At 39.7% G+C, this 13,159-nt stretch overlaps 1 protein-coding gene across 1 annotated transcript in view; it reads right to left on the bottom strand.

Moving 5' to 3' along the window:
• Nucleotides 1-7,443, bottom strand: part of LOC107615860 — a 9,306-nt gene extending 1,863 nt beyond the window's left edge. The window contains exons 1-6 of the mRNA XM_016317877.2: nt 7,440-7,443; nt 2,139-2,433; nt 1,908-2,060; nt 1,202-1,361; nt 1,085-1,122; nt 360-413 (exon numbers count right to left, since the gene is read on the bottom strand). Of these exons, the coding sequence (XP_016173363.1) occupies nt 395-413; nt 1,085-1,122; nt 1,202-1,361; nt 1,908-2,060; nt 2,139-2,433; nt 7,440-7,443 (669 nt within the window). The 3' untranslated portion in view covers nt 360-394. The remainder of the gene's footprint in view (nt 1-359; nt 414-1,084; nt 1,123-1,201; nt 1,362-1,907; nt 2,061-2,138; nt 2,434-7,439) is intronic.

The raw sequence follows: 13,159 nt of genomic DNA, 5'->3' as shown, positions 1-13,159 counted from the left end.
AAAAAAATATCTTAAATATGTTCATGCACCATGACAGAATTGAAATGTTCATGCACCATCAATTGCCAATTGAAATGTCTATGCTACATAATAAGGGCACTGTTGTCTCACATGATTAGCAGCATTGCAATTAGAAAATCAATTGGATTAATGACATACTCTGTTTTTGTTTAAGTTGGAAAATACTACAACAAAGTTTACTTTAAGGACTAAATTTAGGGTTTTTATTTTCCCCTCACATGTTCCACTAAAGACCTGCTCAGTGCTAGCATTCATTTGAACCCTATCTGGAGTCTGGACTTTCTGTTTAATGCGAATGATATGTATGGATCTATTAGAAAGACGTAAATAATTCTCACCTCAAGTTCGAAAGATTTCTCATTTAGCTGTGCCATCAACTTAGAAACAGTCTTCTGCATTAAAAAAAATATATTAAGCTGGACTGCTAACAAGTCAGAGGAATTCCCCTTAAAGTCTAAATGTTGTGCAGATAAACTGAATTTTCAATAACAACGAACTATCAGAACTTTCACTTGTGTTTCAATATTTCTACCATGAAGATCTTTATAATAACTTGATGTATTTTTCATGTATATATAGAAGGAAAGACAACTGAGTGAAGACTGAAGTAGTCTAGTCAGTTTGGAGTCCCTATAAGGTATCTGACTAGGTTTATCTTCGGTTAATTTTGAAATGACTTGTGTTCAACAAAGATAATTACACTTTAATACAGGTACAAACATACGTTTGTAGATAACAACGCATACAAAAGGCTTTAAACAATGCATGCAATGGTGCTTTAAATAGATAGGCTGGTCTTTAGGACAGCCAGGCCATCCAACCCATTTGACAGTACAAAATAAACCAAATAGAAATTTCCTGGTAGTTAGAACAGACATCTCTGCTAATTAGAACAGAGAGACAATATGATATAGTCTTGGGCCAGCAACAAAGTCGCAGGGCCTTTACTTCTACTTCAGCCTACCATGTACCATTTCCCTCCCCAAACTAGGATTAGAGTTGTTAGGAACCCCTAAAGAATCAGCCCATTATATAGAGCCAAATTATCAGAGGCAGCAGTTACCTGCCAGTTGCTTCTCCAACTTTGATAACCCCTTTGATCTGAAATCCAGATAAGCAATTGACACAACAGGTAATTATAATTATAATTATCAAATTAGCTCAATTAAATTTCACTAACCTTATAACTGAATCTGTCTTTTCTTTTGGCTTTCTCATTTAAGAGTGCTTCCACATCCTCTCTTGTGAACTCTATTATGCTAGATAAAACAGACTTTGCTAGATCTTTTGGAGAAATGATCTGATAATTTACAGAATCCTTCATTCTATTTTTTGAAACCCTGCAATGATACAAGAACATATAAATTATTTGTCAAACAATTGATGTACTATACAATGCAAACATTAGTTGAAACCTAGAATAAAATCAAGAACAAGTTACAACCCTTTTCCTACATGTAGCGGCTAAATCAACATGTATATGATATGTATATTTTAAAGTTTGCATTTAACCTTGTTCAGCATTTTCTGCTTACCTGCTACACTGTTCTACAACTTCAAATTTCATTAAGTTTACATTCATAAACCTAGTTTAGTTTATTATTCATTAAGTTATACGTGAGTTACCATCAAGAATCCTAACACTTTAATGTTACAAATGGATGAAAACCTTAAGGTCTTATATAGATCTAAGAGAAATACCAGACCTAAGAGGAAACTAACAGCCAAAACAAAATTCAAACACAAACAGCAACAGAAATGAGACCTTATACTAAAAAAATCAATAAATCAATCACTTTCGACAGAAATAAATTCAAAAACTAAGAAGAAAATAATATCAGAAACAAAAAATAAAATCCCTAATAGAAACGGAACATAAATGAGACCTTTGGAAGAGTGAGGGACAGCAGCAAAGGCACCAAGCAGAGAAATAGAGGAACGTCAGCGGCGGCAGAGCAGCGGAACACAAATTGCTGTTGATCTTGCTGCGCAAATGGCGGAATCGATTTCTCCACTCGCGATGAATCCTCGCAAACAGTCTTAAAAGAGAGACTTATCACAGAGAAGGAAATTAAAGGAAAGGAAAGGAAGGAAAAAAGGAAGGAAAGGAAGCTGACTTAGATCGTCGCAGAGGAAGGAAAGGAAGATGTTGACGATTTTGGTGGAGAAGACACAGAGGTTGATAAGGAGAAGAAGCTGGAGGAGACGTCACCGGAGGAGATCGCCGTTGTAGGAGATCGACGCCGGATGAGATGTCACCGGAGAAGATCGTCGGAGAACGCAAGAAGATCGGAGATCGTTGCACAGGCCAGGAGCAACAGCGTGACACGTGTGGTGTTTCGACTTTCAAGTTTCTACTAAGGGTTTCTGGAATGTATGGATTACTAATTCTGGTTTTATACCACGTGATAACTGCGGTTCAAAACCGCCATAATTACAAAAAAAGCCAAAAATCCAAAAATCAATTACGGTAGAAGTAGAAAACGCCAGAATATCAAAATATTATGGCGGTTCTTCAAAGTCGCCATAATATAAATGCCATTTTAACCTCTTTTTTTGTAGTGTAATGAGTCATGCAATTCTAACTCATCCACTCATATATAAAGTTTACATGTAGCTAAGTGAATTCACATTCTCAAGGAGTTGTGTGTATATATATAGCCAACCCTTAAATAATAAAGCACTTTAGCAAATGAGATGGGAAAGAAAACATTGTACAAACTTGCAAAACAATTAGTAAATTTTAAGCACAGATATATGTTGGTGAGTTATTGAACCCTCACTGGATTTTGTGTTTACTCTCTAGTCACTCAGTGTTTATTGAGTTTATTCACTCTATTTTTCTTTTTATTCTTAATTTCTACAACTTTGTTTTTCATCTAACCAATCAACAATTATAGAATATAGTCATACCAAAAAGTCATGAGGTCTTAATTAAGGTTGTAATGGGCCAAGGTAAAGGTAAGGATTTATGTATAGGGTTAAGTGAGCTAATAAGCGAATCCCTAATTAGACTAAGATCTCACCTAACATACACATCTAGTAAAATAAAATTTCTTTACCTAATTTTCCATAATTTCCCACTTATTGTTACATGCTCATGTTTCACTTTTTATTTTATTTTTTTATTCCATGTGCATTGTTTTCATTGGGGAATTTCCTTTTTGTATTCCCTTTTATTTAGATGCTGAAAAATAACTTTTTTTTTAATGCACATGATGATTAAATCACTTAGATTTTCTCATGAGCATGCTTCCCAAATTTTATTTTATTCCTTTTTACTTTTTCTACCCTTTTGTTTCTATTACCCATGTTCCCAAAAGGTTTCCCACATTTAACTCTATTTATAATTTTCTATCTTAAGCTAACTAAGGATTTACTTGGGGTTTTCCTTTGTTTTTCTGCTTAAGGCTAGTAATTTGGCTAAATAGAATAAAGGGGTTTTAAAAAGGCTCAAGGGGGTTAACAAGGGTGATGTAAAAGGTAGGCTGATTTGGGGTGAGTGAGCTAAAATCAAATAATGGCCTCAATCATTCTCCTGGTATGTATCTATTATATATTCTATAATTGGACATATAGATTAAAGCAAAGTAAAGAACATCAGAATAAAAAGAAATGTGACACACAGAAATAAAATTATGGTTTGAATGCAACCATACAATTTAAGCTCAAGACTCACAGGCTGTGTGTTCTCTAACTCAAGCATCATATATCATTCATATATTGTATGCAGGTTTAGTTAAAAATTCCCATTATTCTCTTGAAAAAAATTATTTAGGGTAGCTTTTAAAGTTTTAATGTTTCTCCTTGATGAAATGTTGTCAACTAACATGTAATGCTATATATACAAGGTGTGGGTTGTTTTGATTCTGTTAAAGTTTCTAGTTTACTTCCTTTTTATATTTTTCTATTTAAACTATACTATCTTATGTTAAAAAGGGTAAACTATACTAATTAATCTACTAATAAATCAGAATTGCAAACTAAACTAAACAACTAAAATAAACTAAATGGCTAAAGTATGAACTAAAGATGCAAAATGCAGCACATAGAGTAAAATACACAAGTAGCAATGTATAAGTACTCAGAAAATAACAATAAAAAAAAATACAGAAAAATATCCAAAATAAAAGAAAAAGTATGTAGTGGTTCACCAAAATAAACGCCAGAGATGGCGACCTCCCCACACTTAAAATGAAGCATCGTCCTCGATGCCCAATCAAGACTGGTGTGAAGGAGTGTCATCAATGGTAGGGATGGTAGCTGGGGTCTCCGTGGCGGTGGTGGGCTGAGGGTCTGGCTGCTGTGGAGGTGGTACGGACTGGAGCGGGATCTCCAAATCTGCAGCCTCTATCTGGGGCATATCCTCCTGATGCGGGGCAGCCTGCTCTGTGGCTGCCTGCTGATGAGTCTCCGCCTGGGAATGAGGCTCCTCCTCGTGCTCATCCTCCTCCTCGTGCTCATCCTCTGATGGCTCTGAAGGGGTGTCGGGCTCGGAGGGGATGTCGGCGCCCTGTCTGATCATTAGCTTCTGATGAGAATAGCGTCGCCTGCTGCGGCGCTCTAATATCTCATACCGGCGCCTGTTACGATGCTCCATCTGATCAAGCTGGCGGAATAGACGGTGCACGAGGTGATAGACCGGCTCAGAGGCGGGTGGAGGTGCAGTGGTGGCAGCAGAGGCAGCTGGGGCAGCTGTGGATGAAGAGGGTCCAGCAGACAGAGGGGCTGTCTCATCAGTAGCAGTGACAGGTGGTGGTCTGTAGCCCAAAGCAAGGAAGTTCTTGCTGTGCGGGATGATCTTCCTGCAGTCCGCTGCTGGTGGTCTCTCATCGGCATCCTCCCAAGGCACATCAGCCTGACGGCCTAGCCGTGTAACCAGGTAAGGAAAGGGGAGGGTGCCTCATATGTGGGCCCTGGCCATATAATGCCGGATAAAATGAGGTAAGTATATGTCCTTACCCTCCAGCACACACCAAAGGAGGGTGATCATGGTAGCCGGGATCTCCGTCTCGTGAGTACTTGGCATCACAAAATTACTCAAGATCTGATGCCATAGCCGAGCCTCATCGTTCAAGTACACTCTCTTGATTCCTCTAGGCATAGTGGTATTCTGACCCATCTCCCAAGGAACAGCAGGGTCGAGAGCTATCCTGCCTTTACGGCATCCCAGTCAAACTGCATCTGGCCCATGTCCTCTACAGCCTGTGCAAAACCATCTGGCTGATCGGACTTGGCTAGGAGCTGAAGAATGGTCTCTATGGATTCCTCTGTGACCAGAATTTGCTTTCCCCTCAGGTTCACTGCATCAAGGATAGTAAGGTAGTAGTTGCAATAGAATTTCCTGACCCAAGATGCATTAACCTCTGTCAGTGGTCTCTCCAGAAAGAACCAGCCCCTTTGCTTGATTTGCTCAGTAGTGTACTGCTGGAGGGCCTCTGGAATCTTCAAGGTACGTTCTAGGTATAGATTTCTGGAGTTTTTAAAAGCTGGGTACTTCAGTTCACAGTACCGGTTTGCAAATTTTATAGGATCATCTACAGGGAGCAGCTGGTTAGCTTTCTCCTGCAGTATGAAGTTCTTCTCTCGCCATGATGAATCGTGCATTAGAGCAATGATGGACTGGGAGGAATCTCCTCTTTTGTGCTTGCCAGTGGCTTTGCCTTTACCTTTCCTCTGTGAGGTAGACATCCTGAAAAACAGAAAATCAGGAATGGATAAAAAATAGGAAAGCAAATAGGCAATTAAACAAAGGAAACTCAAAGCGGTAAGGGAGAAATAGAATAAGGAAAATGAGTAATTGAAATGTGATTGAATGAATGTTAAATGGAAAGAAAATAAGCAATATGCCATGGTTAGAAAATTAGAGGAAAGTGAAAATAATCAGAAAAGAGACCAAAAGGGTTAGTATGGTTAGGATTTGAAAAAGAAATTAGTAAATTAAAATCAGTGAGTTAGGAAGGTAAGTGGCATAGAAAAATTCCATATAACAAGGATTCACAGGTAAGAATAGAAGTACTCATAATTGAACAAGCAGTTTATGAAGGAGGAAATCAAAAAGGATGAGAAGATCTACCATAGCATTCATGTAGTGGTTTGGGTAAAGCAGAGTAAAACAAATTTCAGAAATGCCAAACCAAAACATGAATGAAAACAAAATTAAGAAATTTGGGCAGCATTCCGGCTAAAATTGGATTGTCCCAGAAAATAAACAACAATTTAATCAGTTCATATGAATTAAAAAATCAAGCTGCATGTACATAGATATAAAATAAACATAAAAACTCAATGTAAACAGCAGCAACATACAAGAAAGCAGCATATGAATCATGATTATAGCAGCAACAGATTTGCACATAGGATAAAACAGAAGTAAGAACAGTGCAAGTAAACAGACCTAGATCCACTAACCACAGCCTAAGCTACCTAACAACCTAAAAATCCACTACAACATGCAAGTCTAACTGGTGCACGAATTGTGAATCACACTTTTCACAACTCATACCACTAACCAGCAAGTGCACTGGGTCGTCCAAGTAATACCTTACGTGAGTAAGGGTCGAATCCCACAGAGATTGTTGGATTGAAGCAATCTATGATTATTTTGTAAATCTTAGTCAAGAAGTCAATTATGTTTATCAGTTGAATTGTAAATAAACAATAGAGCATGGATTAAAGGTTACTTGTTATGCAGTAATGGAGAATATGTTGGAGTTTTGGAGATGCTTTGTCTTCTGAATCTCTGCTTTCCTCTGTCTTCTTGTTCACGCACGCACGTCCCCCTACGGCAAGCTGTGTGTTGGTGGATCACCGTTGTCAATGGCTACCTTCCATCCTTCCAGTGAAAACTATGCTCACGCGCTCTGTCACAGCACGACTAATCACCGATTGGTTCTCGATCCGGTTGGAATAGGATTTACTATCCTTTTGCGTCTGTCACTAACGCCCAGCCTTCAGGAGTTTGAAGCTTACTCTCTCAATCCAATTCTTCATAAGTATTTGGGTCTCAAACTAACTTACATGCATAGATGAATGGTGTTACTTACTTTTCTTGCACTCAATATGCATTACATTCATTAATAATGGATTGTGGAAAGTTACATTGCTCTCATTTTCACATAATCATACACTACTTGAGGGATGCACACCAAGTGTTCGATGAAAGGCACACTTGAATTTTAGACTTATTGTGACTACCTTGCCTCTCAACCAAGCACTTTTGAGTGCATCCCCACTTTCCACAAACCATTCATCCCCATTTTCTTAGCTTGCCTTCCACTTATGGTCCCTAAGGGTATGTGCCTCTCATGCCTCTTCCTTGCATGCTTAAACTACCCTTGCACCACATGAAAATTATTTGCCTTGCTCTTCACACATTATCCTAGTTACATGTTGTAGCTGTCATGTAACAAAGATACCCATATTCTATGGCATAACTTTCATTACATAGAGCTCATGTACCTCCATTTCTTTGGGTTTGATATTTTCCTTTCTTGCTTCTACAGGATGGTCATCAAAAAGGACAACGGGAAAGGCCCCAAGAAGCCGGCTTCCAATAAAGCGCGCCGAGAACTAACGGCCAAGCCCCTCCTGAAGAAGATTAAGGGCCCCATTGACGTTCTAGAGAAGGACAACCCTCCTAAGGATTCAAACAAGTTTCCCAACCGTTACTGCGAACTTGTTTACTCCAGAATGATTGAAAGGAATTACCATCCGGAACCCCTCTTAGTCTTACCGGCTCACCTCAGTCCGATTGTGATGCCACATATTGACCGGAGGCATTGGAGATTCCTCTTGAGGCAACCAACGGAGGCCAATCTCTCATAGGTGGTGGAATTCTACTCCAACTTCCACTCACCTCATCTCACATCAATATTTGTGCGCCGAAAACAAGTGTCGGTCACAGTGGAAGCCATCCGAGAAGTCCTTGGGATTGCACCGTCAACGGATGCATATGACGCTTACCAAGACGTCTTGGCTACATGCGTTGACCGCGCATTCGATTGGAGCGCGATCCTCCGCGTCATTGCTTTACCCGATGCATATTGGATTCGGGGGACCATAAAGCGAAGACCCAAGGGTTTAGATGTCCGCCACCTCACTCAAGAAGCCACGGCATGGGCCCAAATTCTAGCTCACTACGTGCTCCCAAGCACACATGGGTCATCCATCACCGCCGAGCTTGCCTTATTGATATGGTGCATCTTGACCGAGAAACCGGTCAATGTTCCGCATGCCATCCGCCAATCCATGGGGCGCATTCATGCCAAGGGAAATCTACCATTCCCCGCTTTAGTGACGGCATTAGTTGCGAAAGCCGGCGTCAACCGGGAGACTAAAGATAGGCGAACCTCAATACCGGTCGATGGTGATATCATTCCGACCAAGAGATGCCTCAAGCCTCCGGAAGTCACCAAGGACATTGAACTGCCCACACCAACTGGCCACGCTACCACTTCATCTACATCACAAAAATCGGCCGTCCAACGCCTTGAAGACCATCACAACAAATTAGACCGTTATGAGAGGCGCAACCAACGCCGCTATGCTCATGTGAAGCGGCTTCTAAGCATAATCACCCCACCTATGGAGGAACCCGATATCTCCACCTCCACCGCAACTTCAAGCGGTGATAGCAATGGCATTGGAGATGTGGCACACTCGGAGCTCAATCAACCACTGCGCCTAACCTCTAGCACGGAGGACCGTGCTAAGTTTTAAGTGTGGGGAGGTCGGCCGACCGATCTCCGTAGGTAACATCTAAATAAATCTGAATAAATTAGGATAGGTTGCATGATTAGGTTTTAGTTAGCACCATTCGCATGATAAGTCCGCTTGGTTGGAACAATGAAATTCTCTCTTAGGAAAACCAACACTTTGGGGCAACCATGGCATTGCAAAATTTTAAATGCTTTGATGCCAAAGTTGCATGAAGAATTATATTTTGGAACATGGTTTGAGCTAAGAACACAAGCTTGTGAGATTTGAGCCTAATGGTGTGGTTACGTCTTATAACCACTTATTTTTCCTTCTTGTGTGCATTATTCTCCTTCTATGATTGTGATCTTTGATTTGTTTGACTCTTTATGTCCATTATTTGGTGTATTCATGCATTTATATGATTGAGGCCATCATTCCATTAGCTCACTCACCCAAACGGCCTTACCTTCTATCTTCCTTTGTTAGCCAAATTTGAGCCTACGATTAACCCACTTTGTTCTTAATTTAGCACATTACAAGCCTTAAAGCGGAAAACAATAAAAATCCTTATTTGGATCTTTGATTAGCTTAGGCTAGTGTGTGTGAGTATCATTCAAGTGTGGGAACCTTGGGACATTGGGTGAATAAAAGGGTATTTTGTATTATTATCGAGAATATTGGGAATTGGGTACATACTCATGAATTGATCAAATGTAAAACCTTATGCATTGACGCTCTTGTATATAGAAAAAAAATGAGAAAAACAAAAGAACAAAAGAAAAAGAAGAACAATATGGAAAAGAAAAGAAAAAAAAATAGAAAAAGAGAAAAAAAAAGGGGAAGAAAAAAAATAATAAAAAGGGGACAAAATGCCCCAAAGTGAAGCTCGAGAGGAATCAATGCATAAGTATTGTGAAACGAAAAGAAAATGCATGAGTATACGGAAAAATGAGGAATGGGTAGTTAGGTTAGTACTTAATTGTATAGGTCATTATATAGGTTAGGTGGGAAAAGTTTAAGTTAATCAAAGATTCAAATCCTAAGTCCACTAGCCATATATGACCCTGCCTTGACCCTAGCCCCATTACAACCTAAGCATTTGTATGATTGAGGCCATCATTTCATTAGCTCACTCACCCAAATGACCTTACCTTCTATCTTCCTTTGTTATCCAAATTTGAGCCTACGCTTAACCCACTTGTTCTTATTTTAGCACATTACAAGCCTTAAAGCGGAAAACAATGAATGTCCTTTATTTGGATCTTTGATTGGCTTAGGCTAGTGAGTGTGAGTGTCATCCAAGAGTGGGAAGACTTTAGGACGATGGTTGGGATAAAAAGGGTGTTTGTGTTTTGTATTTTTATAATGGGGAATTGGGTACATGCTCATGTATCGATTAAATGTATAGACCTTATGCATTGATGTTCTTGTATATGGTTTGAAAAAAAAAAGAGAAATAAAAGTTAAAAAAAAAGGGAAAAAAGAAAAGAAAAGAGAATGTATATAGAAAAGAAGAAAGAAAAAGAAAAGTAATAAAGGGGACAAAATGCCCCAAAGTGAAGCTCAAGAGGAATCAATGCATAAGTATTGTGAAACGAAAAGAAAATGCATGAGTATGTGGAAAAGTGAGGAATGGGTAGTTAGGATAGTACTTAATTGTATAGGTCATTATATAGGTTAGGTGGGAAAGTTTAAGTTAATCAAAGATTCAAATCCTAGCCATATTAGCCATATATGACCCTGCCTTGACCCTAGCCCCATTACAACCTAAGGAAAAGACCTCATGATAATTGTATGCATGCATTGAATAATTGTTGATTGTTAGATGAAAAACAATTCTTGGAAAGCATGATTAAGGGAGAATTGAGAGAATAAACCCCAAACACCGAGTGAGTAGAGTGCAAACACTTCCGACGAGGGTTCGATGCTCAATCCTTTGATTCCCGGCTCTCGCGAGCATTCCTCATGCAAGGTTGCACATATTGCATTTGATGCTTAGAAAGTGGCAAGTCCTATGCTTTGACCACCATCGTGTCCCATGTGCTCGCATATGTCCTAAGAAGGCTAATTTGCTCCCAACCAAGTGGATAGTGGCACTAGTCATAGTCATAGTTGCATGCATATAAGTAGGTTGCACTTCATGAGTCTTATACTTTTGCGATCCCTCGGTCTTCTGTGTTTCTTTGTATTTCTCTAAGCATGAGGACATGCTAGAATCTAAGTGTGGGGAGGTTGACAAACCCCAATTTGAGGATTTATCTTGTGATGATTTCAGGGGTTTTATCAATGATTCCACACACTTTCCATATGAAAATACAAGATTTTGCATTCCTTCCCTAGTTTTGCCTCATGAATGAAAACATGCTTGTTTTGCACTAAAATAGATACATTTCTAATCTTCTCCTGATGTCATTCGATGCCGTGATTTGTGTGTTAAGTGGTTTCAGGATATAGAGTAGGAATGGACTGAAAGAGAGAAGGAAGACGGGTACAAAGGAAGGAAGCATGAGGATTAAGCTTTGAAGGTTTCCGCATGGGCGCGTGCGCGCACCTGGCGCGCCCGCGCGGATAGAGCAACGCGAAGCCAAAGCCAAGAGCCGGCTTGAGAAGCGGCTAAGCCAGGAACTAATCTTCACGGGCGCATACGCGTACATCACGCGTCCGCGCACATTACAAGACGTCTCAACGGCGCGCGCGCGTGCCTTGCGCGTGCGCGCCGATTTGTGAATATGATTTTTTTAAGAAGTCACGTGACTTAGGCGTGGAGGCAGTTAAGGATTCCACTCTTGGAGAAACACCTTGGCGGGAAAAGCTTAAGAAGACCAAAGGAACAAGGGTTAAGGACACTTTTAGTTCATTTCTTCTAGATCTAGATATTTTCCTTTTTTTTTTTGGAAAGAAGAGAGAGTTAGTTACACTTTTTGGGAGAAGAAGAGGGAGATTCCAAGCTTCACTAGGGTTCATCCTCTTCTAATTTCTGAATTTTCAATGACTTTTTGGTGAGATCCATTACAATTCTCACTCCACTTTGTTCATGTCATAGATTTCCTTCTCCAATTTCAAATAGTAGATACAATTGATCAATTCTCATAGATCTAGAATTCAACTTTGTAATTTTGGATTTCATCTCTATTTTGGATTTTTCATTGCTACTCTTTGAGACTTGTTGTTAGATCTTTGTGTTGCAATACTTTCAATTCAACCTTTCTTCTCATTTTACTATGACTTTCCTTCTTGCTCATCACATGTTTGATAAAATGACAACACTAGTTATGGAGTAGAATTTTCACACTTGGCATAGGGTTTGGTCCTTGGAAGAAGTTGAATAGTTGTATCAATAGTTGATTTAGAATTAGGGATTGCTAGTTGGCTTGGAGTGCACTAAAGCTAGATTCCCATAAGGTGAAGCTAGGACTTGTGACTCAAGTTGATTATTTGACTTTCCTCTATACCTAGGGGATAACTAAATGAAGCAAAGCCTAATTGTATCAACATTGAAAGGACTATAAGGATAGAATTTCCAATGCCAACCCTAAGCCAAGTCTTTTGATAATTGATTGTTTGTTTCTCATTACTTGCTAAAACCTACAAAGGATTCCAACAAGGCTTACTAAATAAATAAGATGCATACTTTGGCAATTCCAAGGGAGAGCGACTCGGGAGACTAGTACTCTCGGATATAGATTGTAGATTTGTTTGATGAAGGATTTTGCGTCGGTTTAGACTATACTACGATTGATCATTTGATAATTTCTATACCGGCAAAAATTTATTCATCATGGTCCACCTGGCTCCAGGGATACATATGTCCTCTAGGATCTTATCCAAGCCAATGTCTGCTCTCATCATCCTCCTGTTGAAGGAGTCTGGATCATCCTTTAGCTGAGGTAGCTTTAATATCTCTCTGATCTTGTCGGGGGTGGTATGAACAATCTTTCCCCTGACCATGGTCCGAAATTCGTAGCAGGCAGTTCCAGATAGTCTTTGCTTGTCAGTCTACCACATATTAGCATAGAACTCCTGGACCATGTTCCTTCCTACTTTCGTTTCGGGATTAGCTAGGACTTCCTAGTTCCTGATTCGAATTTGCTCCTGGATCTCCGGATATTCATCTTCTTTCAGATCGAATCTCACTTCCGGGATCACTGATCTCAGACCCATTACTTTAAGATAATGGTCTGAATGTTCTTTAGATAAGAACTTCCCTTGATTCCAAAGTGATTTTGGAACGCTCTCTTTCTTGCCTCTTAGAGTGGATTGTTTTCCTTTGGGAGCCATGATCTTAGTGATCTCGGATAAACACACCAAACTTAGAGGTTTTCTTGTCCTCAAGCAAAAGAAAAGAAAGGAGAGGGATAGAAGGGATCGAGGTGCACTTGTTGATGGAGGAGGGGGGAGGCCGAACCCAATTTTAAAGGGGTGGGGGGTGGGTTTTCGA

This window comes from Arachis ipaensis, chromosome B09, assembly GCF_000816755.2.
Source record: "Arachis ipaensis cultivar K30076 chromosome B09, Araip1.1, whole genome shotgun sequence".
In the NCBI taxonomy this organism is placed as follows: Eukaryota; Viridiplantae; Streptophyta; class Magnoliopsida; order Fabales; family Fabaceae; genus Arachis; species Arachis ipaensis.
This window is presented reverse-complemented; position numbering and strand designations above follow the sequence as displayed.